General features: G+C 48.2%; 1 protein-coding gene across 1 annotated transcript in view; it reads right to left on the reverse strand.

The window, feature by feature from the left end:
* Positions 1-27,865, reverse strand: part of FBLN5 (fibulin 5) — a 282,075-nt gene that overhangs the window by 142,257 nt on the left and 111,953 nt on the right. The window contains exon 5 of the mRNA XM_069637841.1: positions 9,874-9,996. Within this exon, the coding sequence (XP_069493942.1) occupies positions 9,874-9,996 (123 nt within the window). The remainder of the gene's footprint in view (positions 1-9,873; positions 9,997-27,865) is intronic.

Genomic DNA, 27,865 nt, shown 5'->3' on the forward strand with positions numbered 1-27,865 from the left:
CGGCAGCACACAGAATGCTGAGAGAGACAGGGAGATCCTCCACGGGTGGAAGCAATAAACTGGCAACCAGGGACAGAACACAGGAATAATGAGTACCTGCATCATACTCATCCCAGTGAATGGTCATGTACAAAGGCGAGTGAAATACCTCATGGGACTAATCCTACTCATCCCCGTAATGCGGAAATAAAGCAAGAGACTGAAACTCATTTAAGGACGCATTCTACTAGTCCCTGTATTACAAGAAAAGTCGAAGAGAGTGAGAGTTATTATAAAGCCTATCCTGCTCGTCCCATTGATACTAGAGCAGTGGTCTTCAAACTTTTTTGGCCTGGGCCCCCCTGAGCAAATTTTGGGCAGTCCGGGCCCCCCCAAAAGTGCCAGATGGACAGTATGTAGAAATCGCTATGAACTTTTGCATGCCGTCACCGCAGTCTACTCCCAGTACAGACCCTGTGCTCTCCCAACCCTACTCCCACCACTATCCCAGTGCTGCCGCCCATCCTGCTCCCACCACAGTCCCATAACACAAGCATACAGATATTGAATAAAAAATAAATTGCCATAAACGTACCTTCTGCAGGGGCCTGCGCGTGGTTGCTAAAATACCCCGCTCCAGGTTGCTCTGCCCGTATGTGCGAGGAGGCACAGGAGCACCCCCTCGCACATACATACAAGCAGTGCCCCAGCCAGCATTTCCAAGGAGCTATGCAAGGCTGGCGAAGCAAAACACCCCCAGCGTTGCATGGCTCAGTGATCATGTGCGGCTGGGGAAGTGAACTGTCAAAGGCAAACAGTGTTTCCCTTTGACAGTTCAGCCAGCCCAGGAGCACTCCCTCAGCTGGAAAAAGCAGCTAAGGGAGTGCTCAGTGTTTCACTGGGCTGGCTCCTCGGCTCCTCCATAATGGGTGAGGTGGCCAGTGGGTGGACGCCCCCTCACCCATTATGGATGAGCCGGCAGGCTTGGACTGGCCTATAGGGCAATAGGGCGATGACCATACCAAAAATTAAAAATGCTAGTGTAGGCCAGTCAAAATGGGCCACTTTTTTCACCAATGTGGGCCAGTTTGAGGAGTTACTTCACTATGTAGCTAGTAGTTTTGACCATTGTTGCTGAATAAATATTCTTTAAGTATCACAGTTTGTTCACATTTGAACAAAAAACAACCCTTTGGGTAATATTCAAACAGTCTGTGACTAAAGGACTGAATATCCATTTGCAACTGCTGGCCATTTTTTCATTGGTGCCTAAGACCGTTTTATGGTCCAGTCTGACCATGTGAGCTGCCCCTTCCCATTTCCTCCAATCTAAAAAAAGAAATATATAAATGTATTATTTTTTTTTTACATTTCATACTGGCCTCTGGTGCCCCCCCCCTGAGATGCGGCCACAGCCCCCTTGGGGGGGCGCGCCCCACAGTTTGAAGACCTCTGTACTAGAGGGTGAAGTGGGAGAATGGAAGAACAGGCTCCCGTCCTTCACCTCTCGCGCTTGGCCTAGAGGGTCACGACCCAGACACCCGCCGCGAGAAGAGTTTGTCCATTTACCAGACGACCAGGTACCCTGGTACAGGAACATACGGATGTGTCCACCTGCCTGCCCAACAGCCCGCACTGGCCATGCCGACACCTGCGGCTCGGATCAGCTAGACTAAAAACCACACGTCGTTAGAGATGCCATGACGACCTAGACAACGGGAAGCACATCTGTACAAGTATACACACTTAACATTTCCACATCAATCTACACGAAGAACATACTCAGTGCTCTGACGTAGGCGACAGGCATATTCACTGACGTGCATCTTTATTATTTTTACATAGGCTTTCAGAATGCAGAAACGCAAGATGCATCATGAACTCATCTATAACGCTTGCTCACGCTTCCCTTGAAACCCGTTACCACCATGAGAAGTATAATGGAAACACGATACTGGTCATGGAAATGTATGCTACTATAATCTAAAGCACCTATGCACCAAACAGACTACTTAAGCACCAGGCCCGAGTAGGCCTCAAACAAGAGCTCCCGTGGACATTAACAAAGCAAGAGTCAGGTTGCTGATCCTGCAGAAAGAACCCGATGGAGCAACCAGCCAAGGTCGCAATGTTGCAAACCCACATCCAAGAACAAATCATCAAAGGCACGATGTTGCAACCTCGCACTCCGCGTACCGACGTTAAAGTCATATCTACAAATTAAACCAGACACACAGTGGAAAAGCAATATTAATTGTGCAGAATTCTGCCTAAAACACGGTCCCGCCTCACGTGACCAAGCCGAATCTGACGAGATGCCAAAACCCAGGAGAGAAAAGGCGTCTGGGTCCCTCACTACGGGACACAGGCCGAGACACTTGAAAGGCTCAATGGACACCTGCTACAGTGGGAGCGGTCAGCCTTCCACCTATGAATAAATCCTCACATTGTCTGCACGTACCCATATTGAAACATTGTTGCAAACACAGGTACACCGAGAGCTGGGAACAACGGTGGTCCCAGGCTGGGGAGCTCACGGATGCACCAATCAGAACATGGGGCTCTTATCTCAGACGTCAGTAACATTAGCCAATCCTCAGGAGCCTTCATGTAACAATTCTTATGTATCCAATTATAGGGACAACCCAGATATACCACCTGACTACACCTTGTCCACTAATATCATTCTCTATATGTGTACTATACTAACCCTACCACTCGAGTAACCAATTAAGAGTGGCGATAGGTTTTTTGTTAACTTTCTGAAGTGACGCAAGTAGCGCGTCATAATGCAGTAAAAAGGGCCTGCGAGCCCCACGATTATGTGTGTGTCAGGACGGACGCGTACGCTCCTTGACCCATCCCTGCCGTTTTGTATAAATAAACAGCAGAGTCGCCTTGCTCCTTGTGTGCGTCTCATACTCTATCTCACACCTGGGATATACGGGAGGTGTTGGGGCCTCCCTGCCCGGAGGTCTGCGGACGGCCCGGCCGACCCCGGCAGAATTTCCCCCCGACAAGTTGGAGGCACTGCTGAGATCTGTTTAAGATCAACTTTTATTTTTAGTTTTTCCAGGCACTCCCGTTGCAAGGAGGCCCGGCGGCGCGGCCCCCTCTGCCGTTGCCCCCTTCTGAGGACTACAGGACCATCGCGGAGCCGCGAGAAGACCGGACAGCGCAATCCGGATATTGGCCCTCGGGAGCCGGTTGAGAAGTATCCCGCCCGCGGTCGGCGAGTGTCCAGACGTGGTCCAGACGAGGGGAGGTGGCGAGCCGCTTGGAGGGTGCACGCAGTCGAGCGGCCCTGCATCGAGAGAACTTGGTGAGCATGACACGCACAACAAGCAATGCGAAATTGTGAGGGAGGGGGAGGAAGTAAATAAGGGAGGAGGGAGGTATTGTAGAGATGTGCGGCGAAGGTTTAACTGAGTGTTGCAAATGGAATGAATGGTAGCGAAACGAGTGCGAGAACAGTGGGCTAACGTTACGCGAAAGAGGGGGGCGGGGCACGAAAACATCACGTGCAGCCGCTCGTAACAAGTGAGCTAACGTTACGCGAAAGAGGGGGGCGGGGCACGAAAACATCACGTGCAGCCGCTCGTAAGACGCTGATGGTCTAAATTGCGATTAAGTGTGAGGATGGGTGTGTGTGGTTTCCTGCGACTTGACAGTTATTGATCAATGAGTAGATGAGGTTCCCTATTGTTCGAGCAAGAAACTCGATAGGTAGATGACGTTTCCCTGTGGGCGGTAGCTAGTTACATAGTTGCCCAAAACGGAAGATAATTGGCTGGTTAAGCCCTCCTGTTAAGGGGCGTATCACACGCGAGGCGACGCAGCGTGCGCAGTCCGGTTATATTATTGATGAGATTACCTTGTTCCAGGAGAGACAGGAAGACAGCTGTAGGGTTAGCGGGGTAGATTGCAAGTGTATTTTGAACTTAAAAAACATAACAAGAATATACCAGTAGCTCGAAGAAATCGGTGACGTCACCAGTAGGGATTTAATAGGATATCGCGAGCACCAGGAATTTTGGGTTTGAGAGTGGTGGGGAAGAGAAGCATGATAAAGGAGCTGGTACGGAGATAAACTATAAACCAGTGGATCGAAAAAAGGGGAAAGGGGCGTGGCTGCGCACGGAGAACGCCGGCCACGGCAAGTGTAAACGGGGGAGGAAAACGGAGAAACAGGACGACTGTATAAGATCATCGTAAGGGGTACGCAGCCGCAGGGGGCTGCGTGCGCTTCGGCCGCAGGGGGCCGTAGGGGAAGGAATATAATATAACATCATATTTATTATTATTGCATAATTTGTCAAAAGGATTGTCGAAAGTCCCCACACTTGCGGGGCGAGGTAAGCAATACAAGGTTGTATATCGTAAACTGATAGTAAGGGGAAGGGTAACAAGGGGAGTGAATTTATGTCACACGGGAGAGGGTCGGGAGGGTGGGGGAACACCCTCACTACCCCACTACAGCACATATGCACCACACTGCCACCACATAGGGAGAAGTTAATTAAGTACAGCATAGAGTGGACCCAGGGGACAGATAACAAAATGTTAACACCATGGCCGCCTAATGGTAGTTTCGATCCATATGCCCAACATTCACTACTGAACCATCTGCACAATACATACAAGGGGAAGAAGTTGGCAAACCATGTGGAGGTGTTTAACTTATGGAGGATGTTCCAGGGGTCTCGACCAGGACCAAATGGAATGTTCACTATGGGGGAAACACCGGAAGAAAAGGAGATTAAGAAAGAAGGAACGGGTGGGGAAAAGGAGTGCGAAAGCACAAAGAATACGGGGAACGAAAGACAGGGAGGAGAAAAGATTGATAAATCAGACGACATAAAAAAGGAACCGAGCTATGGGATACCCATAACACCGGGAGTGAAAACAGAGGGAGGAGGGTTGTACCCTTTAAGAGAATTAGGAGAAATAGCAGGACAGTTAAGGGCGGCTGAAGGATACTCAAACCCGGCATACAGCCCTCCACCATATGTGGCTCATGGGAAGATTAGAGACGAGCAGACTGTAGAGATAGGAAACGATGAGTGGATAGCTGCACAGATATTGTTGAAATTACGAGGCTCACTAACTGGAGAAGAAAGGGAGGCGGTAAGGAGAACAAACGAGGATAGTGCCAGAGAGAGTGAAATGAGGGGAGAGGAGCTACCACGGCAGAAGGAAGAGATTTTGGAGGAAAGATTAGCAGAACTAAGGGATGAGCAGAATGAACTGATCAAACAACTTGAGCGGGAGGAAAGAGAGAGAGTGAGGAAAAGGAAAGAAGGTAAGGACGAATTGGAAAAATTAAGGGAACGAAGTGAGGAACAAAAGAGAGAAGCTGAAAGGGTAAAAGGAGCAGCAGATAGGGTATCAAGAGTAGTGCTGAGAGAGAAGAAGAAGGAAGAAGAAGAAAAGGAAAAAGAAATGGAAATATGGAGGAGGAGGATAATATCAGAGGCAACTAAGAAATATGAAGAGGGGAAGGTAATAGAGAGTATAGTAGAAAGAGAAAGGGTGAAATGGGAAAGGAAGAAAGAGGATGAAAGGATATTGGAACAGATGAGCAACGAAGTAATGGAGGAGTTGAAAAGGAAAAGGGAGGAAAATAGTAGGGAAATGGAGGAGAGGAGTGAAGGAGGAAGAGAAGAGAGGGGTTGGGAGAGTGAAAGATGGGGAGATGTATATAAAAGTAGAGAGGTAGCAACAACATCAGCACAAAGGGGAACAGATGGTAACAACGGAAAGGGAGAAAGAGACCTAATAGACTTAAAAACAGTAACAATAAAAGGAAAAAAGGCAGAGTGGGGGGTGCCATTTATGAATGATTTTTGCAGTGAGGAGGAAGGAGGAGTGGAGAAGGATGGAAGGAAGAGTGAAAGGGAAAGCTTAGATAAACTATACCTTACTAGAACAAACATAGATTCGCCCTGGATGAGTAGAAGATGGGAGGAGCTGGAGAGAAGTAAGGAGGAAGTGAAAAGAATAGGGGAAACACAAACCAATGAAACCACGCCACCCACATCACCATCGCACCCTTCCACGTCACGCCCTACATGTTCAACTACCGCGCGCTCTCTGCACAGAATAAAGCTCGCGCCCTTTATGAATGAACTTACACCTTATGCATGTCGGCTTAGGGACCTCCCTAGTCGCAGGCAAGACAGACAAATAAACATACCCATATTGAACACAGGAAATGATGAAAAAAGGGGAAAGGAAGAAGAGGGAGGTAGGAGCAGAGGTAGTAAGGAAGAATTTGAAGTAGTAAAAGAAATGGGGGAAGAGGAGGGGTGTGAAGACCCAACATTATGGAGCGTAAAGGGTGACACAAGACAGAATTTAATGCCACTGCTGGAGAGAGGAGGGGTTAGACCACAGTATGTACCTTGGAAACATACGGATAAGGAAAATATAAAATGTAGGCTCCCATCACTAAGTGGAGGTGCGGGTAAGTGGATATATGAAATGGAAAAACACACCGCAGGACAGAAACTAGCAGTAGGAGATGTGAAGGGCCTGTTAATATCAATATTAGGGGATAGAGCGGATGACATTTGGAAAAGAGCGGGGTTCCATGGGGTAACAATAACGAACACATCGCATGATGGGGCACCATTTGCAAACTGCAGACATGCGCTATGGCAGGCACTGAGAGTGCAGTACCCAGACACATCAGACATAGGAGCCATTACTTCCCGTAAGATGGGTGAAAATGAGGATCCTGTTGATTATATCCAGGATGTTCAAGAGAAGTGGCGCATGGAAACTAGAGAACAATGGGACAAAACACCAGCCATATTTTATCATATACTAGTACAAGGGCTCCCAGAAGGAGTTCAAAAACAACTAAAGAAAGTAGTGGGGATGGAAGCAAAACCATGGCCAGAAATACAACTGACTATAGTACATCACTGCAGAACATGGCAAGGAAAAATGAAACAAAAGGAAGAGGATAGGAAAACAGAAGAGGCCAAATTAGTACAGAAAAAACTTACTAAATACACAATGGAAGGGGCACTAATAACTACGCCCACACCAATGGCCCAAAGCCCAACGCAAGTAGTGGCTGCACAAGATCCCGCACAAATAACGCCTCCACAAGGTGTAATACAGCAAGTGCCGCCTCTGCAATTACACGCACCAAACATGGGAGGAGGGTACCCAATGCAAGGAACTGGGTATTATAGTTATAACAGAGGGAGAGGAGGGTTTATGAGGGGGAGAGGATATGGATATAATACCCAACAACAGGCTGGGGAGCTCACGGATGCACCAATCAGAACATGGGGCTCTTATCTCAGACGTCAGTAACATTAGCCAATCCTCAGGAGCCTTCATGTAACAATTCTTATGTATCCAATTATAGGGACAACCCAGATATACCACCTGACTACACCTTGTCCACTAATATCATTCTCTATATGTGTACTATACTAACCCTACCACTCGAGTAACCAATTAAGAGTGGCGATAGGTTTTTTGTTAACTTTCTGAAGTGACGCAAGTAGCGCGTCATAATGCAGTAAAAAGGGCCTGCGAGCCCCACGATTATGTGTGTGTCAGGACGGACGCGTACGTTCCTTGACCCATCCCTGCCGTTTTGTATAAATAAACAGCAGAGTCGCCTTGCTCCTTGTGTGCGTCTCATACTCTATCTCACACCTGGGATATACGGGAGGTGTTGGGGCCTCCCTGCCCGGAGGTCTGCGGACGGCCCGGCCGACCCCGGCAGAATTTCCCCCCGACAAGGGACTCAATACAGTGAGAAGGTAACGAATCACAGGATTACGGAGAATATAAAGAACTCTATTGCCGCAGAGATATCAGAAAATAGAGAATTTCAGAGACACATGAGAAAAACATGAAAAGAGAAAATCTAAGACCAAGAGCACCAAGGAGGAGAAGGCTCTGAAGCCCAGAAAGAGGGGAAACAAAGAAGTGGACAAATCCCCTAGTGGAACTGAACAAGCTAATATAACAAATCACCAAAAACATTTTAAGAATGCTATATTGAGGCTGGGGAAGCCTATCCAGGAGGAGGGAGTCATTCCTCTGCCCATTTTGTTACTTTGTCTTAGTGGTAGGGGCAGTGGAGCTTAGCCTTGGACAAAGGACATTTTGTTTTGGAGTGGATTACAGACAACGAGCACCCTTGCTTGTTGTGTTAGGTAGGGAAATACTTAGAATAGGGGGTAGTGATGCCTTTTCACAAATTATTTAAATAAAATATCTATAAGAATGCCACTACCTGGTCTGTCTCCTCCTTCTGACCTACCACAGGCCGACGGCAGGGCTTAGTATCCAGCTACTGATGGCAGCTCGTCTAAACCCGGTTCACTTTTGAAAAAGGACGAAAGGTCCTGTGTTGGTGCAACGGTGGGTAAAGTTCTAAGGTATAATGGCTTCGGATAGGATCTCTGCATTATTAAATGATTTGCTTCGGTTATTTTATAATGTTTGGAATCCTCTGATAAAATGTCTAATGGACAATGAACATTTGACCCCTAGACTACTGATCCAAAAAAAAAGTTTTATTAATATGATGACTAAGATAAATTACTAAATGGAGAATATGTTGTTCTCGGGAGGATAGCTCGGGGGCAACGTGCTCGCCTTGGAAGCAAGATGACACGGAGCACCACAGGTTCAATCCCCGGGTCCGCGCTTAGGAACCTTTGGGTATTAAGCGCATTATAAATAAACTAATCATATCATTATCAAATAGTAGAACGTGATCAAGAATGTGTCAAGTCCTGCGTATATGGGTATAGGGGGGAATACTTTGTTATAATGTATTTGAAGGGGGTGTGGATTCAAGGATTTATGTTAAGTCAACTATAATTGGCTTTTTTTAATTTTAATTCTTGTTTTGGCGATACTATTATTTTATTTAATCGGAAGCTAAAAGCATTTTTCCCATGTTTTAGCTTTCCCTATGGTGCGCTGAACTAGATGTTTCCGTCGTGTTCAAGGCCCAGTGAAAACATATCCTAGCAGAGAGAGACACATGTTTTTCTGGGCTCTGTTCAGCAGTTTGCACAGGGCATTGGGGACATGCCTGCCTTTTGTTTTGCCGGCCTGGACAAGGCTGTGCAGGCAAGGGCCAGATTTTCTTGTTTGTATTGTCAGCGCTGCTTATATTACTGCGTCGCAGAAATGGTTTCTTTTGTTTTCATGTCAGGGTCTGAAGTCAGAACGTGCTGTTACTGGTAGTTATTGACTGCATTTTGAGCTTTCTCATTGGCTGACAGCAGTTCAATAATGGCTCCATGTGTTAATTGCTATGTCATGTAAGCTGTTTTGGAATGTTTGAATAACACCCTTTTCATTGCTCTAAATCCATATATCTCAGTGTTTTGTCATTGTACTTATAGTTTTTAATTCAAGGATCTGTTTTATTTAGGCACAGCGCAAAAACTCCCCCACACCCCCTGATCAAACAGATAATCTGTCATCAACTATTTGAAAAACATTACTATGTGGCGGGATTCTCACCACCAAGATCTCAATGTGAATCACGTGTTCCTAATCGCCCTATTAAATGCTATAGCCCTGGGTCTGCAACCTGCTGCTCTCCACTGGACTATGACTCCCATGATCCCTCATCGTTGACTCTACTTGCTAGCGCCCATGGGAGTTGTAGTCCAATACATCTGGAAAGCCAATGGCTCCAGTCTCCTGTACGGCACAACCATGTTCAAAACACCCATCATTGAATGGCAAAACTCGAATACGTAATTAACAAAATGCAACGGTTTACCATATTGACATGAAAAAAGCACATAACACAACATCAGAAAGCTTAATATTTGTCCTTTGAGGGATAAGGATGAATGGAAACATTCTGGGGAATGCCCATGTTTGGTCATAACTCACCCAGACACTGGCCCTCCAGAAGCCAGTACCCTTCGGTGCAGGAGCAGGTGTAGCCCCCCTCGGTATTGATGCACACCTGGGTGGGATTGCACTGGTGGGATTCCGATATGCACTCATCGATATCTGCAGAAGGAAATATGCTGCGTGAGTTACATTAACTATTATCCCAATGCTAGGAATGCAAGAGCGGGCGGGGAGACCCCAGCCAATCAGATCTTCACTCACATCACGCACCCTGGATTTTCTAGAACACATGCACAGTATTGCAGCAATTCGCACCAGTGCCCGGGCGATTAGCACTAGGGCAACAATCGCCTAAGTGCAAAAAACACTAAAACATTTTTGCTGTAGTACTAATTGCGCTTGCACCAATGCAAGGTTTCTGTAGCATGGCCCTCCTGACTGCCCATGGGGTTATACCTCCGATGGGTCACGTGGCCTCTTGCACTTCATTAGTTTGATTGACCAATATGAAGACCTAGTCCCCAATATGCATTACCACACCATATTGCATTGACTGTGTTCCAAGTTTATGCCTTTCATTGCAGCTCTTATGATTTAACAAATGATCTTTCCTCCTCTTCAATATTTTCTCTTTGCGTGTCACATGCACAGGTCTTCGGGTCAGTCGTCCTTCATCCTTTCCGACGTGTAAACTCACGACCTAAGATTAGTGCCGCAAAGTTACGCTCATTTAAGTGATGGGAGCTATGATAAGACAAGCTTGCGTTTCTGTTCAGTGCAACTCGCCCTGAGCACCACAACATTCCATTTGACCTCATCATGTTGGTTAGCCAGTTTGAAGTCGTCCACAATTATATAAAAGAGATAAACTTTATAAATTAGTTTTTTCGCACTTGAGAACACTTGGAAATTAAGGTGTCTTAGTTGAAGTGCTGTTATCTAATCTAACGATATAATAAAAGGCCAGATGTATGTTTGTCCAATGCAGTCATATTTTCGGCTTTTGCCACTGCTAGAGGGAGCTGTTGCCTTAGGATAAATAGAGAAAGTGCCAATTTGCATAGCTTCAGCTGTTGTCATGGCTCGAGAGAGCTGTAGCCTTTGGATTTATAGGGACAATGCAATTCGCATAGCTTTGCCCGTTGTCACCACTAGAGGGAGCTGTTGCCTTAGGGTATGTAGTGGTCCAACTGTGTCAATGAAAACCTGCACTGTGGCCCGTGTACACATTAGTTACTTATGGAAGACTTACTCCAAAGAACAATTTCTTTAAATGGACAATACAACCGTTGGTATTCTCAACTCCCCTATTTACCGCCAGTTAGCTGTAACTCAGTGTTTTAACAGAAGACCTTTGGCCAACTCATAAAACTTCTAAATCACATTTTTACACCCTACCCTCTCACCTCTCCAGAAAAGCGCACTGGCCGGTTATTTATGCCAGGCAATGCTTGGCACTTTGTGGCATCTGATGGCATCACAAGTGACATCACATGACCGGCTGACCACAGTGACATCGCATGATTTGGAATCATCAAAATGTACTTAAAAACCAAAACACTTTAAAATTGCTCTTACTAGACTGCAGCGAGTGCACCGGCTCTCTGTCCACACAGAAGCCAAACCTCCACAGAACTCCAAGCATCCTTGCCACCTTGTATAAACAACCTGTGCAGGCAGTGCTGGAAATGGGAAAAAAATACTCTGGGATTTGGGAGAGGAGATGCAGAGTGATGGGTTGAGGTGGCGCCATGGCAAGCAAGTTGTGGGCTTGTAAAAAGTGTTAGATTAAAATGAAATAGCACGGTTTTAGAGAGAGGACTTTAAAGGTGCACAAATCACAAAATACATCAACCTGACATTATACAACCCATGAGAGGAGTATATGAGTGTAGCTTAATTTTCTCAATCCTGAACTAAATCCTACAATTACCAACATACAAAGTAGTGAGCGCCTAAAAGTGTCATCAGAGTTGTAACCAGAAATATCAAGAATGAAGGAAACGAACTGAAAGATGATACAAGCTGCCATCACCCGCTGTAGCATTATTCAACACTGCATGCAGCTGTGTGCACCTCACAGCGTAAGGGATATACCCTCAAAAGCGCCTAGTGCCTTGCGTGTCTGCCGGCATCTCACACTAATCGCGTTTAGCTTTGCTTCAAAGCATGTGAAGTCAGAGCAGAGCTCTGTCTACTGACCCCGAAGGTAGACCCCGTGCATAGGGAATTCCTGCACACGCGGTGCATTGTGGTACAAGCGCGGGCTTCTCAGTTCCCAGGTTCAGAATTCGGGGTACCATGTTTGCCGGTCGCGGGAATTCCAGCCTTTAGGATTGCGGGGTCGGGGGCAAGTGCATCCATGCGGACTGTTCAGCAGTCTCTCCCACAGATTGCGCGAATTTCCTCCCAGCTGCACTCCCTTTACGGCCAATTACCCGTCGTACAGGAATAAACCCCCCACGCTGTCCTTCTTTTGGAGAGCAGGCAGTGGGGACGGGCCTCGGAGACAGTCCGCCATCTTCGGCCCAACCAAGCACCGCATCTGCATCATTAACCCCCCCCCCCCCCCTTCTCCGCCCCCCACAAGAGACTTCATGTGAAATCTGTACCGGTGATGCCTCCTCTGCTAGGCGTTGGCAGGTTTGGGCCAAGCCTAGAGGAAGGCAGAAAGTAAGGTTGCAGAGTTCCAGTCCGTGGTCCTGCGGGCGGTGATGGAGGGAGCCTTACATTGCAAAGAATGGTCATGGCATTGAGCAAGTCAATGCCATTGGCCTTTCATCCATCTAGTTGGCCAGGCATTATGTAACACAATTAAAGAATGTCGACCATTGGCACAGTGCTTGCCAGTGGGCAACAGCAAACCATTGCAAGCAGAATGCCACAGCAATCTGGCAAATCTAGATTATCCGTGGGCAGAGCCTTGCAGCAGAGTAACGCTGTGTTCCCATGTGTGACATGGCACTGTAGTGTGTGCTTGTTTGTGTTAGTTGCTAGTGACATGAAGAATGCCACAGCAATCTGGCAAGTCTAGATTATCCCAGACCAGAACCTTGCAGCAGAGTAACGCTGTGTTCCCATGTGTGAGATGGCATTGTGGTGTGTGGTTGCTTGTGTTAGTTGCTAGTGCCATGCAGAATGCCACAGCAATCTGGCAAGCCCAGATTATCCCAGAGCAGAGCCTTGCAGCAGAGTAACGCTGTGTTCCCATGTGTGACATGGCACTGTGGTGTGTGCTTGTTTGTGTTAGTTGCTAGTGACATGAAGAATGCCACAGCAATCTGGCAAGTCTAGATTATCCCAGACCAGAACCTTGAAGCAGAGTATCGCTGTGTTCCCATGTGTGAGATGGCACTGTGGTGTGTGCTTGTTTGTGTTAGTTGCTAGTGCCATGAAGAATGCCACAGCAATCTGGAAAGTCTAGATTATCCCCGAGCAGAACCTTGCAGCAGAGTAACGCTGTGTTCCCATGTGTGAGATGGCACTGTGGTGTGTGCTTGCTTGTGTTAGTTGCTAGTGCCATGCAGAATGCCACAGCAATCTGGAAAGTCTAGATTATCCCCGAGCAGAGCCTTGCAGCAGAGTAACGCTGTGTTCCCATGTGTGAGATGGCACTGTGGTGTGTGCTTGCTTGTGTTAGTTGCAAGTGCCATGCAGAATGCCACAGCAATCTGGCAAGTCTAGATTATCCCAGAGCAGAACCTTGCAGCCGAGTAACGCTGTGCTCCCATGTGTGAGATGGCACTGTGGTGTGTGCTTGCTTGTGTTAGTTGCAAGTGCCATGCAGAATGCCACAGCAATCTGGCAAATCTAGATTTTCCGTGGGCAGAGCCTTGCAGCAGAGTAACGCTGTGTTCCCATGTGTGAGATGGCACTGTGGTGTGTGCTTGCTTGTGTTAGTTGCTAATAACATGCAGAATGCCACAGCAATCTGGCAAGTCTAGATTATCCGTGGGCAGAGCCTTGCAGCAGAGTAACGCTGTGTTCCCATGTGTGAGATGGCATTGTGGTGTGTGCTTGCTTGTGTTAGTTGCTAGTGCCATGTAGAATGCCGCAGCAATCTGGCAAGTTTAGATTATCCCCGAGCAGAACCTTGCAGCAGAGTAACGCTGTGTTCTCATGTGTGAGATGGCACTGTGGTGTGTGCTTGCTTGTGTTAGTTGCTAATAACAGGCAGAATGCCACAGCAATCTGGCAAGTCTAGATTATCCGTGAGCAGAGCCTTGCAGCAGAGTAACGCTGTGTTCCCAGGTGTGAGATGTCACTGTGGTGTGTGCTTGCTTCTGTTAGTTGCTAATGCCATGCAGAATGCTGCAGCAATCTGGCAAGTTTAGATTATCCCCGAGCAGAACCTTGCAGCAGAGTAACGCTGTGTTCCCATGTGTGAGATGGCACTGTGGTGTGTGCTTGTTTGTGTTAGTTGCTAGTGACATGCAGAATGCCACAGCAATCTGGCAAGTCTAGATAATCCACGAGCAGAACCTTGCAGCAGAGTAACACTGTTCCCATGTGTGAGATGGCACTGTGGTTTGTGTTAGTTGCTAATAACATGCAGAATGCCACAGCAATCTGGCAAGTCTAGATTATCCGTGAGCACAGCCTTGCAGCAGAGTAACACTGTGTTCCCATGTGTGAGATGGCACTGTGGTGTGTGCTTGCTTGTGTTAGTTGCTAGTGCCATGCAGAATGCCACAGCAATCTGGCAAGTCTAGATTATCCCAGACCAGAACCTTGCATCAGAGTAACGCTGTGTTCCCATGTGTGAGATGGCACTGTGGTGTGTGCTTGCTTGTGTTAGTTGCTAATAACATGCAGAATGCCACAGCAATCTGGCAAGTCTAGATTATCCGTGACCAGAGTCTTGCAGCATAGTAACACTGTATTCACATGTGTTAGATGTCACTGTGGTGTGTGCTTGCTTCTGTAGTTGCTAGTGCAATGCAGAATGCTGCAGCAATCTGGCAAGTCTAGATTATCCCCGAGCAGAGCCTTGCAGCAGAGTAACACTGTGTTCCCATGTGTGAGATGGCACTGTGGTTTGTGTTAGTTGCTAATAACATGCAGAATGCCACAGCAATCTGGCAAGTCTAGATTATCCGTGAGCAGAGCCTTGCAGCAGAGTAACGCTGTGTTCCCATGTGTGAGATGGCACTGTGGTGTGTGCTTGCTTGTGTTAGTTGCTAGTGCCATGCAGAATGCCGCAGCAATCTGGCAAGTCTAGATTATCCCCGAGCAGAACCTTGCAGCAGAGTAACGCTGTGTTCTCATGTGTGAGATGGCACTGTGGTGTGTGCTTGCTTGTGTTAGTTGCTAATAACATGCAGAATGCCACAGCAATCTGGCAAGTCTAGATTATCCGTGAGCAGAGCCTTGCAGCAGAGTAACGCTGTGTTCCCAGGTGTGAGATGTCACTGTGGTGTTTGCTTGCTTGTGTTAGTTGCAAGTGCCATGCAGAATGCTGCAGCAATCTGGCAAGTCTAGATTATCCCAGAGCAGAACCTTGCAGCCGAGTAACGCTGTGCTCCCATGTGTGAGATGGCACTGTGGTGTGTGCTTGCTTGTGTTAGTTGCAAGTGCCATGCAGAATGCCACAGCAATCTGGCAAATCTAGATTATCCGTGGGCAGAGCCTTGCAGCAGAGTAACGCTGTGTTCCCATGTGTGAGATGGCACTGTGGTGTGTGCTTGCTTGTGTTAGTTGCTAATAACATGCAGAATGCCACAGCAATCTGGCAAGTCTAGATTATCCGTGGGCAGAGCCTTGCAGCAGAGTAACGCTGTGTTCCCATGTGTGAGATGGCATTGTGGTGTGTGCTTGCTTGTGTTAGTTGCTAGTGCCATGTAGAATGCCGCAGCAATCTGGCAAGTTTAGATTATCCCCGAGCAGAACCTTGCAGCAGAGTAACGCTGTGTTCTCATGTGTGAGATGGCACTGTGGTGTGTGCTTGCTTGTGTTAGTTGCTAATAACAGGCAGAATGCCACAGCAATCTGGCAAGTCTAGATTATCCGTGAGCAGAGCCTTGCAGCAGAGTAACGCTGTGTTCCCAGGTGTGAGATGTCACTGTGGTGTGTGCTTGCTTCTGTTAGTTGCTAATGCCATGCAGAATGCTGCAGCAATCTGGCAAGTTTAGATTATCCCCGAGCAGAACCTTGCAGCAGAGTAACGCTGTGTTCCCATGTGTGAGATGGCACTGTGGTGTGTGCTTGCTTGTTTTAGTTGCTAATGCCATGCAGAATGCTGCAGCAATCTGGCAAGTCTAGATTATCCCACAGCAGAACCTTGCAGCAGAGTAACGCTGTGTGCCTATGTGTGAGATGGCACTGTGGTGTGTGCTTGTTTGTGTTAGTTGCTAGTGACATGCAGAATGCCACAGCAATCTGGCAAGTCTAGATAATCCACGAGCAGAACCTTGCAGCAGAGTAACACTGTTCCCATGTGTGAGATGGCACTGTGGTTTGTGTTAGTTGCTAATAACATGCAGAATGCCACAGCAATCTGGCAAGTCTAGATTATCCGTGAGCACAGCCTTGCAGCAGAGTAACACTGTGTTCCCATGTGTGAGATGGCACTGTGGTGGGTGCTTGCTTGTGTTAGTTGCTAGTGCCATGCAGAATGCCACAGCAATCTGGCAAGTCTAGATTATCCCAGACCAGAACCTTGCATCAGAGTAACGCTGTGTTCCCATGTGTGAGATGGCACTGTGGTGTGTGCTTGCTTGTGTTAGTTGCTAATAACATGCAGAATGCCACAGCAATCTAGCAAGTCTAGATTATCCGTGACCAGAGCCTTGCAGCATAGTAACACTGTATTCACATGTGTTAGATGTCACTGTGGTGTGTGCTTGCTTCTGTAGTTGCTAGTGCAATGCAGAATGCTGCAGCAATCTGGCAAGTCTAGATTATCCCCGAGCAGAACCTTGCAGCAGAGTAACACTGTGTTCCCATGTGTGAGATGGCACTGTGGTTTGTGTTAGTTGCTAATAACATGCAGAATGCCACAGCAATCTGGCAAGTCTAGATTATCCGTGAGCAGAGCCTTGCAGCAGAGTAACGCTGTGTTCCCATGTGTGAGATGGCACTGTGGTGTGTGCTTGCTTGTGTTAGTTGCTAGTGCCATGCAGAATGCCGCAGCAATCTGGCAAGTCTAGATTATCCCCGAGCAGAACCTTGCAGCAGAGTAACGCTGTGTTCCCATGTGTGAGATGGCACTGTGGTGTGTGCTTGCTTGTGTTAGTTGCTAATACCATGCAGAATGCCACAGCAATCTGGCAAGTCTAGATTATCCGTGAGCAGAGCCTTGCAGCAGAGTAACACTGTGTTCCCATGTGTGAGATGGCACTGTGGTGTGTGCTTGCTTGTGTTAGTTGCTAGTGCCATGCAGAATGCCACAGCAATCTGGCAAGTCTAGATTATCCGTGAGCAGAGCCTTGCAGCAGAGTAACGCTGTGTTCCCATGTGTGAGATGTCACTGTGGTGTGTGCTTGCTTCCGTTAGTTGCTAGTGCCATGCAGAATGCTGCAGCAATCTGGGAAGTCTAGATTATCCCCGAGCAGAACCTTGCAGCAGAGTAACGCTGTGTTCCCATGTGTGAGATGGCACTGTGGTGTGTGGTTGCTAGGGCCATGCAGAATGCCACAGCAATCTGGCAAGTCTAGATTATCCCCGAGCAGAGCCTTGCAGCAGAGTCGCGCTGTGTTCCCATGTGTGAGATGGCACTGTGGTGTGTGTGGTTGCTAGTGCCATGCAAAATGCCACAGCAAACTGGCAAGTATAGATTATCCGCGAGCAGAACCTTGCAGCAGAGTAACGCTACGTTCCCATGTGTGAGATGGCACTGTGGTGTGTGGTTGCTAGTGCCATGGAGAATGCCACAGCAATCTTGCAAGTATAGATTATCCGCGAGCAGAACCTTGCAGCCGAGTAACGCTGTGTTCCCATGTGTGAGATGGCACTGTGGTTTGTGTTGGTTGCTAATAACATGCAGAACGCCACAGCAATCTGGCAAGTCTAGATTATCCGCGAGCAGAGCCTTGCAGCAGAGTAACACTGTGTTCCCATGTGTGAGATGGCACTGTGGTGTGTGCTTGCTTGTGTTAGTTGCTAGTGCCATGCAGAATGCCGCAGCAATCTGGCAAGTCTAGATTATCCCCGAGCAGAACCTTGCAGCAGAGTAACGCTGTGTTCCCATGTGTGAGATGGCACTGTGGTGTGTGCTTGCTTGTGTTAGTTGCTAGTGCCATGCAGAATGCCGCAGCAATCTGGCAAGTCTAGATTATCCCCGAGCAGAACCTTGCAGCAGAGTAACGCTGTGTTCCCATGTGTGAGATGGCACTGTGGTGTGTGCTTGCTTGTGTTAGTTGCTAATAACATGCAGAATGCCACAGCAATCTGGCAAGTCTAGATTATCCGTGAGCAGAGCCTTGCATCAGAGTAACGCTGTGTTCCCATGTGTGAGATGTCACTGTGGTGTGTGCTTGCTTCTGTTAGTTGCTAGTGCCATGCAGAATGCTGCAGCAATCTGGCAAGTCTAGATTATCCCAGAGCAGAACCTTGCAGCAGAGTAACGCTGTGTTCCCATGTGTGAGATGGCACTGTGGTGTGTGCTTGCTTGTGTTAGTTGCTAATAACATGCAGAATACCACAGCAATCTGGCAAGTCTAGATTATCCGTGAGCAGAGCCTTGCAGCATAGTAACACTGTATTCACATGTGTTAGATGTCACTGTGGTGTGTGCTTGCTTCTGTTAGTTGCTAGTGCCATGCAGAATGCTGCAGCAATCTGGCAAGTCTAGATTATCCCCGAGCAGAGCCTTGCAGCAGAGTAACACTGTGTTCCCATGTGTGAGATGGCACTGTGGTTTGTGTTAGTTGCTAATAACATGCAGAATGCGACAGCAATCTGGCAAGTCTAGATTATCCCCGAGCAGAACCTTGCAGCAGAGTAACGCTGTGTTCTCATGTGTGAGATGGCACTGTGGTGTGTGCTTGCTTGTGTTAGTTGCTAATAACATGCAGAATGCCACAGCAATCTGGCAAGTCTAGATTATCCGTGAGCAGAGCCTTGCAGCAGAGTAACGCTGTGTTCCCAGGTGTGAGATGTCACTGTGGTGTGTGCTTGCTTCTGTTAGTTGCTAATGCCATGCAGAATGCTGCAGCAATCTGGCAAGTCTAGATTATCCCCGAGCAGAACCTTGCAGCAGAGTAATGCTGTGTTCCAATGTGTGAGATGGCACTGTGGTGTGTGCTTGCTTGTGTTAGTTGCTAGTGCCATGCAGAATGCCACAGCAATCTGGCAAGTCTAGATTATCCGTGAGCAGAGCCTTGCAGCAGAGTAACACTGTATTCCCATATGTTAGATGTCACTGTGGTGTGTGCTTGCTTCTGTTAGTTGCTAGTGCCATGCAGAATGCTGCAGCAATCTGGCAAGTCTAGATTGTCCCCGAGCAGAACCTTGCAGCAGAGTAACGCTGTGTTCCCATGTGTGAGATGGCACTGCGGTGTCTGCTTGCTTGTGTTAGTTGCTAGTGCCATGCAGAATGCCACAGCAATCTGGCAAGTCTAGATTATCCGTGAGCAGAGCCTTGCAGCAGAGTAACGCTGTGTTCCCATGTGTGAGATGGCACTGTGGTGTGTGCTTGCTTGTGTTAGTTGCTAGTGCCATGCAGAATGCCGCAACAATCTGGCAAGTCTAGATTATCCCCGAGTAGAACCTTGCAGCAGAGTAACGCTGTGTTCTCATGTGTGAGATGGCACTGTGGTGTGTGCTTGCTTGTGTTAGTTGCTAATAACATGCAGAATGCCACAGCAATCTGGCAAGTCTAGATTATCCGTGAGCAGAGCCTTGCAGCAGAGTAACGCTGTGTTCCCAGGTGTGAGATGTCACTATGGTGTGTGCTTGCTTCTGTTAGTTGCTAATGCCATGCAGAATGCTGCAGCAATCTGGCAAGTCTAGATTATCCCCGAGCAGAACCTTGCAGCAGAGTAATGCTGTGTTCCCATGTGTGAGATGGCACTGTGGTGTGTGCTTGCTTGTGTTAGTTGCTAATAACATGCAGAATGCCACAGCAATCTGGCAAGTCTAGATTATCCGTGAGCAGAGCCTTGCATCAGAGTAACGCTGTGTTCCCATGTGTGAGATGTCACTGTGGTGTGTGCTTGCTTCTGTTAGTTGCTAGTGCCATGCAGAATGCTGCAGCAATCTGGCAAGTCTAGATTATCCCAGAGCAGAACCTTGCAGCAGAGTAACGCTGTGTTCCCATGTGTGAGATGGCACTGTGGTGTGTGCTTGCTTGTGTTAGTTGCTAATAACATGCAGAATGCCACAGCAATCTGGCAAGTCTAGATTATCCGTGAGCAGAGCCTTGCAGCAGAGTAACACTGTATTCCCATATGTTAGATGTCACTGTGGTGTGTGCTTGCTTCTGTTAGTTGCTAGTGCCATGCAGAATGCTGCAGCAATCTGGCAAGTCTAGATTGTCCCCGAGCAGAACCTTGCAGCAGAGTAACGCTGTGTTCCCATGTGTGAGATGGCACTGTGGTGTCTGCTTGCTTGTGTTAGTTGCTAGTGCCATGCAGAATGCCACAGCAATCTGGCAAGTCTAGATTATCCGTGAGCAGAGCCTTGCAGCAGAGTAACGCTGTGTTCCCATGTGTGAGATGGCACTGTGGTGTGTGCTTGCTTGTGTTAGTTGCTAGTGCCATGCAGAATGCTGCAACAATCTGGCAAGTCTAGATTATCCCCGAGTAGAACCTTGCAGCAGAGTAACGCTGTGTTCTCGTGTGTGAGATGGCACTGTGGTGTGTGCTGGCTTGTGTTAGTTGCTAATAACATGCAGAATGCCAAAGCAATCTGGCAAGTCTAGATTATCCGTGAGCAGAGCCTTGCAGCAGAGTAACGCTGTGTTCCCAGGTGTGAGATGTCACTGTGGTGTGTGCTTGCTTCTGTTAGTTGCTAATGCCATGCAGAATGCTGCAGCAATCTGGCAAGTCTAGATTATCCCCGAGCAGAACCTTGCAGCAGAGTAATGCTGTGTTCCCATGTGTGAGATGGCACTGTGGTGTGTGCTTGCTTGTGTTAGTTGCTAATAACATGCAGAATGCCACAGCAATCAGGCAAGTCTAGATTATCCGTGAGCAGAGCCTTGCATCAGAGTAACGCTGTTTTCCCATGTGTGAGATGTCACTGTGGTGTGTGCTTGCTTCTGTTAGTTGCTAGTGCCATGCAGAATGCTGCAGCAATCTGGCAAGTCTAGATTATCCCAGAGCAGAACCTTGCAGCAGAGTAACGCTGTGTTCCCATGTGTGAGATGGCACTGTGGTGTGTGCTTGCTTGTGTTAGTTGCTAATAACATGCAGAATGCCACAGCAATCTGGCAAGTCTAGATTATCCGTGAGCAGAGCCTTGCAGCATAGTAACACTGTATTCACATGTGTTAGATGTCACTGTGGTGTGTGCTTGCTTCTGTTAGTTGCTAGTGCCATGCAGAATGCTGCAGCAATCTGGCAAGTCTAGATTATCCCCGAGCAGAGCCTTGCAGCAGAGTAACACTGTGTTCCCATGTGTGAGATGGCACTGTGGTTTGTGTTAGTTGCTAATAACATGCAGAATGCGACAGCAATCTGGCAAGTCTAGATTATCCGTGAGCAGAGACTTGCAGCAGAGTAACGCTGTGTTCCCATGTGTGAGATGGCACTGTGGTGTGTGCTTGCTTGTGTTAGTTGCTAGTGCCATGCAGAATGCCGCAACAATCTGGCAAGTCTAGATTATCCCCGAGCAGAACCTTGCAGCAGAGTAACGCTGTGTTCTCATGTGTGAGATGGCACTGTGGTGTGTGCTTGCTTGTGTTAGTTGCTAATAACATGCAGAATGCCACAGCAATCTGGCAAGTCTAGATTATCCGTGAGCAGAGCCTTGCAGCAGAGTAACGCTGTGTTCCCAGGTGTGAGATGTCACTGTGGTGTGTGCTTGCTTCTGTTAGTTGCTAATGCCATGCAGAATGCTGCAGCAATCTGGCAAGTCTAGATTATCCCCGAGCAGAACCTTGCAGCAGAGTAATGCTGTGTTCCAATGTGTGAGATGGCACTGTGGTGTGTGCTTGCTTGTTAGTTGCTAGTGCCATGCAGAATGCCACAGCAATCTGGCAAGTCTAGATTATCCCCGAGCAGAACCTTGCAGCAGAGTAACGCTGTGTTCTCATGTGTGAGATGGCACTGTGGTGTGTGCTTGCTTGTGTTAGTTGCTAATAACATGCAGAATGCCACAGCAATCTGGCAAGTCTAGATTATCCGTGAGCAGAGCCTTGCAGCAGAGTAACGCTGTGTTCCCAGGTGTGAGATGTCACTGTGGTGTGTGCTTGCTTCTGTTAGTTGCTAATGCCATGCAGACTGCTGCAGCAATCTGGCAAGTCTAGATTATCCCCGAGCAGAACCTTGCAGCAGAGTAACGCTGTGTTCCCATGTGTGAGATGGCACTGTGGTGTCTGCTTGCTTGTGTTAGTTGCTAGTGCCATGCAGAATGCCACAGCAATCTGGCAAGTCTAGATTGTCCCTGAGCAGAACCTTGCAGCAGAGTAACGCTGTGTTCTCATGTGTGAGATGGCACTGTGGTGTGTGCTTGCTTGTGTTAGTTGCTAATAACATGCAGAATGCCACAGCAATCTGGCAAGTCTAGATTATCCGTGAGCAGAGCCTTGCAGCAGAGTAACGCTGTGTTCCCATGTGTGAGATGTCACTGTGGTGTGTGCTTGCTTCCGTTAGTTGCTAGTGCCATGCAGAATGCTGCAGCAATCTGGCAAGTCTAGATTATCCCATAGCAGAACCTTGCAGCAGAGTAACGCTGTGTTCCCATGTGTGAGATGGCACTGTGGTGTGTGCTTGCTTGTGTTAGTTGCTAATAACATGCAGAATGCCACAGCAATCTGGCAAGTCTAGATTATCCGTGAGCAGAGCCTTGCAGCAGAGTAACACTGTATTCCCATGTGTTAGATGTCACTGTGGTGTGTGCTTGCGTGTGTTAGTTGCTAGTGCCATGCAGAATGCCGCAGCAATCTGGCAAGTCTAGATTATCCCCGAGCAGAGCCTTGCAGCAGAGTAACACTGTGTTCCCATGTGTGAGATGGCACTGTGGTTTGTGTTAGTTGCTAATAACATGCAGAATGCCACAGCAATCTGGCAAGCCTAGATTATCCGTGAGCAGAGCCTTGCAGCAGAGAAACACTGTGTTCCCATGTGTGAGATGGCACTGTGGTGTGTGCTTGCTTCTGTTAGTTGCTAATGCCATGCAGACTGCTGCAGCAATCTGGCAAGTCTAGATTATCCCCGAGCAGAACCTTGCAGCAGAGTAACGCTGTGTTCCCATGTGTGAGATGGCACTGTGGTGTCTGCTTGCTTGTGTTAGTTGCTAGTGCCATGCAGAATGCCACAGCAATCTGGCAAGTCTAGATTATCCCCGAGCAGAACCTTGCAGCAGAGTAACGCTATGTTCCCATGTGTGAGATGGCACTGTGGTGTCTGCTTGCTTGTGTTAGTTGCTAGTGCCATGCAGAATGCCACAGCAATCTGGCAAGTCTAGATTATCCGTGAGCAGAGCCTTGCAGCAGAGTAACGCTGTGTTCCCATGTGTGAGATGGCACTGTGGTGTCTGCTTGCTTGTGTTAGTTGCTAGTGCCATGCAGAATGCCACAGCAATCTGGCAAGTCTAGATTATCCCCGAGCAGAACCTTGCAGCAGAGTAACGCTGTGTTCCCAGGTGTGAGATGTCACTGTGGTGTGTGCTTGCTTCTTTTAGTTGCTAATGCCATGCAGAATGCTGCAGCAATCTGGCAAGTCTAGATTATCCGTGAGCAGAGCCTTGCAGCAGAGTAACGCTGTGTTCCCATGTGTGAGATGTCACTGTGGTGTGTGCTTGCTTCCGTTAGTTGCTAGTGCCATGCAGAATGCTGCAGCAATCTGGCAAGTCTAGATTATCCCAGAGCAGAACCTTGCAGCAGAGTAACGCTGTGTTCCCATGTGTGAGATGGCACTGTGGTGTGTGCTTGCTTGTGTTAGTTGCTAATAACATGCAGAATGCCACAGCAATCTGGCAAGTCTAGATTATCCGTGAGCAGAGCCTTGCAGCAGAGTAACACTGTATTCCCATGTGTTAGATGTCACTGTGGTGTGTGCTTGCGTGTGTTAGTTGCTAGTGCCATGCAGAATGCCGCAGCAATCTGGCAAGTCTAGATTATCCCCGAGCAGAGCCTTGCAGCAGAGTAACACTGTGTTCCCATGTGTGAGATGGCACTGTGGTTTGTGTTAGTTGCTAATAACATGCAGAATGCCACAGCAATCTGGCAAGTCTAGATTATCCGTGAGCAGAGCCTTGCAGCAGAGTAACACTGTGTTCCCATGTGTGAGATGGCACTGTGGTGTGTGTGTGGTTGCTAGTCCCATGCAGAATCCCACAGCAAACTGGCAAGTATAGATTATCCGCAAGCAGAACCTTACAGCAGAGTAACGCTGTGTTCCCATGTGTGAGATGGCACTGTGGTGTGTGGTTGCTAGTGCCATGCAGAATGCCACAGCAATCTGGCAAGTATAGATTATCCGCGAGCAGAACCTTGCAGCAGAGTAACGCTGTGTTCCCATGTGTGAGATGGCACTGTGGTGTGTGGTTGCTAGTGCCATGCAGAATGCCACAGCAAACTGGCAAGTATAGATTATCCGCGAGCTGAACCTTGCAGCAGAGTAACGCTATGTTCCCATGTGTGAGATGGCACTGTGGTGTGTGGTTGCTAGTGCCATGCAGAATGCCACAGCAATCTTGCAAGTATAGATTATCCGCGAGCAGAACCTTGCAGCAGAGTAACGCTGTGTTCCCATGTGTGAGATGGCACTGTGGTTTGTGTTAGTTGCTAATAACATGCAGAATGCCACAGCAATCTGGCAAGTCTAGATTATCCGTGAGCAGAGCCTTGCAGCAGAGTAACACTGTGTTCCCATGTGTGAGATGGCACTGTGATGTGTGCTTGCTTGTGTTAGTTGCTAGTGCCATGCAGAATGCCGCGGCAATCTGGCAAGTCTAGATTATCCCCGAGCAGAACCTTGCAGCAGAGTAACGCTGTGTTCCCATGTGTGAGATGGCACTGTGGTGTGTGCTTGCTTGTGTTAGTTGCTAATAACATGCAGAATGCCACAGCAATCTGGCAAGTCTAGATTATCCGTGAGCAGAGCCTTGCAGCAGAGTAACGCTGTGTTCCCATGTGTGAGATGTCACTGTGGTGTGTGCTTGCTTCTGTTAGTTGCTAGTGCCATGCAGAATGCTGCAGCAATCTGGCAAGTCTAGATTATCCCCGAGCAGAACCTTGCAGCAGAGTAACGCTGTGTTCCCATGTGTGAGATGGCACTGTGGTGCTTGCTTGTGTTAGTTGCTAGTGCCATGCAGAATGCCACAGCAATCTGGCAAGTTTAGATTATCCCAGAGCAGAACCTTGCAGCAGAGTAACGCTGTGTTCCCATGTGTGAGATGGCACTGTGGTGTGTGCTTGCTTGTGTTAGTTGCTAATAACATGCAGAATGCCACAGCAATCTGGCAAGTCTAGATTATCCGTGAGCAGAGCCTTGCAGCAGAGTAACGCTGTGTTCCCATGTGTGAGATGGCACTGTGGTGTGTGCTTGCTTGTGTTAGTTGCTAGTGCCATGCAGAATGCCGCAGCAATCTGGCAAGTCTAGATTATCCCCGAGCAGAACCTTGCAGCAGAGTAACGCTGTGTTCCCAAGTGTGAGATGTCACTGTGGTGTGTGCTTGCTTCTGTTAGTTGCTAATGCCATGCAGAATGTTGCAGCAATCTGGCAAGTCTAGATTATCCCCGAGCAGAACCTTGCAGCAGAGTAACGCTGTGTTCCCAGGTGTGAGATGTCACTGTGGTGTGTGCTTGCTTCTTTTAGTTGCTAATGCCATGCAGAATGTTGCAGCAATCTGGCAAGTCTAGATTATCCCCGAGCAGAACCTTGCAGCAGAGTAACGCTGTGTTCCCATGTGTGAGATGGCACTGTGGTGTGTGCTTGCTTGTGTTAGTTGCTAGTGCCATGCAGAATGCCACAGCAATCTGGCAAGTCTAGATTATCCCAGAGCAGAACCTTGCAGCAGAGTAACGCTGTGTTCCCATGTGTGAGATGGCACTGTGGTGTGTGCTTGCTTGTGTTAGTTGCTAATAACATGCAGAATGCCACAGCAATCTGGCAAGTCTAGATTATCCGTGAGCAGAGCCTTGCAGCAGAGTAACACTGTATTCCCATATGTTAGATGTCACTGTGGTATTTGCTTGCTTCTGTTAGTTGCTAGTGCCATGCAAAATGCTGCAGCAATCTGGCAAGTCTAGATTGTCCCCGAGCAGAACCTTGCAGCAGAGTAACGCTGTGTTCCCATGTGTGAGATGGCACTGTGGTGTGTGCTTGCTTGTGTTAGTTGCTAGTGCCATGCAGAATGCCACAGCAATCTGGCAAGTCTAGATTATCCCAGAGCAGAACCTTGCAGCAGAGTAACGCTGTGTTCCCATGTGTGAGATGGCACTGTGGTGTGTGCTTGCTTGTGTTAGTTGCTAGTGACATGCAGAATGCCACAGCAATCTGGCAAATCTAGATTATCCGTGAGCAGAGCCTTGCAGCAGATTAACACTGTGTTCCCATGTGTGAGATGTCACTGTGGTGTGTGCTTGCTTGTGTTAGTTGCTAGTGCCATGCAGAATGCCACAGCAATCTGGCAAGTCTAGATTATCCGTGAGCAGAGCCTTGCAGCAGAGTAACGCTGTGTTCCCATGTGTGAGATGGCACTGTGGTGTGTGTGGTTGCTAGTCCCATGCAGAATGCCACAGCAAACTGGCAAGTATAGATTATCCGCAAGCAGAACCTTGCAGCAGAGTAACGCTGTGTTCCCATGTGTGAGATGGCACTGTGGTGTGTGGTTGCTAGTGCCATGCAGAATGCCACAGCAATCTGGCAAGTCTAGATTATCCCCGAGCAGAGCCGCGCTGTGTTCCCATGTGTGAGATGGCACTGTGGTGTGTGTGGTTGCTAGTGCCATGCAGAATGCCACAGCAAACTGGCAAGTATAGATTATCCGCGAGCAGAACCTTGCAGCAGAGTAACGCTATGTTCCCATGTGTGAGATGGCACTGTGGTGTGTGGTTGCTAGTGCCATGCAGAATGCCACAGCAATCTGGCAAGTATAGATTATCCGTGAGCAGAGCCTTGCAGCAGAGTAACGCTATGTTCCCATGTGTGAGATGGCACTGTGGTGTGTGTGGTTGCTAGTGCCATGCAGAATGCCACAGCAATCTGGGAAGTCTAGATTATCCGTGAGCAGAGCCTTGCAGCAGAGTAACGCTGTGTTCCCATGTGTGAGATGGCACTGTGGTGTGTGCTTGCTTGTGTTAGTTGCTAATAACATGCAGAATGCCACAGCAATCTGGCAAGTCTAGATTCTCCGTGAGCAGAGCCTTGCAGCAGAGTAACGCTGTGTTCCCATGTGTGAGATGGCACTGTGTGTGTGCTTGCTTGTGTTACTTGCTAGTGCCATGCAGAATGCCACAGCAATCTGGCACGTCTAGATTCTCCCCGAGCAGAGCCTTGCAGCAGAGTAACGCTGTGTTCCCATGTGTGAGATGGCACTGTGTGTGTGCTTGCTTGTGTTAGTTGCTAGTGCCATGCAGAATGCCACAGCAATCTGGCAAGTCTAGATTCTCCCCGAGCAGAGCCTTGCAGCAGAGTAACGCTGTGTTCCCATGTGTGAGATGGCACTGTGTGTGTGCTTGCTTGTGCTAGTGCCATGCAGAATGCTGCAGCAATCTGGTAAGTCTAGATTCTCCCCGAGCAGAGCCTTGCAGCAGAGTAACGCTGTGTTCCCATGTGTGAGATGGCACTGTGTGTGTGCTTGCTTGTGTTAGTTGCTAGTGCCATGCAGAATGCTGCAGCAATCTGGTAAGTCTAGATTCTCCCCGAGCAGAGCCTTGCAGCAGAGTAACGCTGTGTTCCCATGTGTGAGATGGCACTGT

This window comes from Ambystoma mexicanum, chromosome 14, assembly GCF_040938575.1.
Source record: "Ambystoma mexicanum isolate Mex_15411 chromosome 14, UKY_AmexF1_1, whole genome shotgun sequence".
Classification (NCBI taxonomy): Eukaryota; Metazoa; Chordata; class Amphibia; order Caudata; family Ambystomatidae; genus Ambystoma; species Ambystoma mexicanum.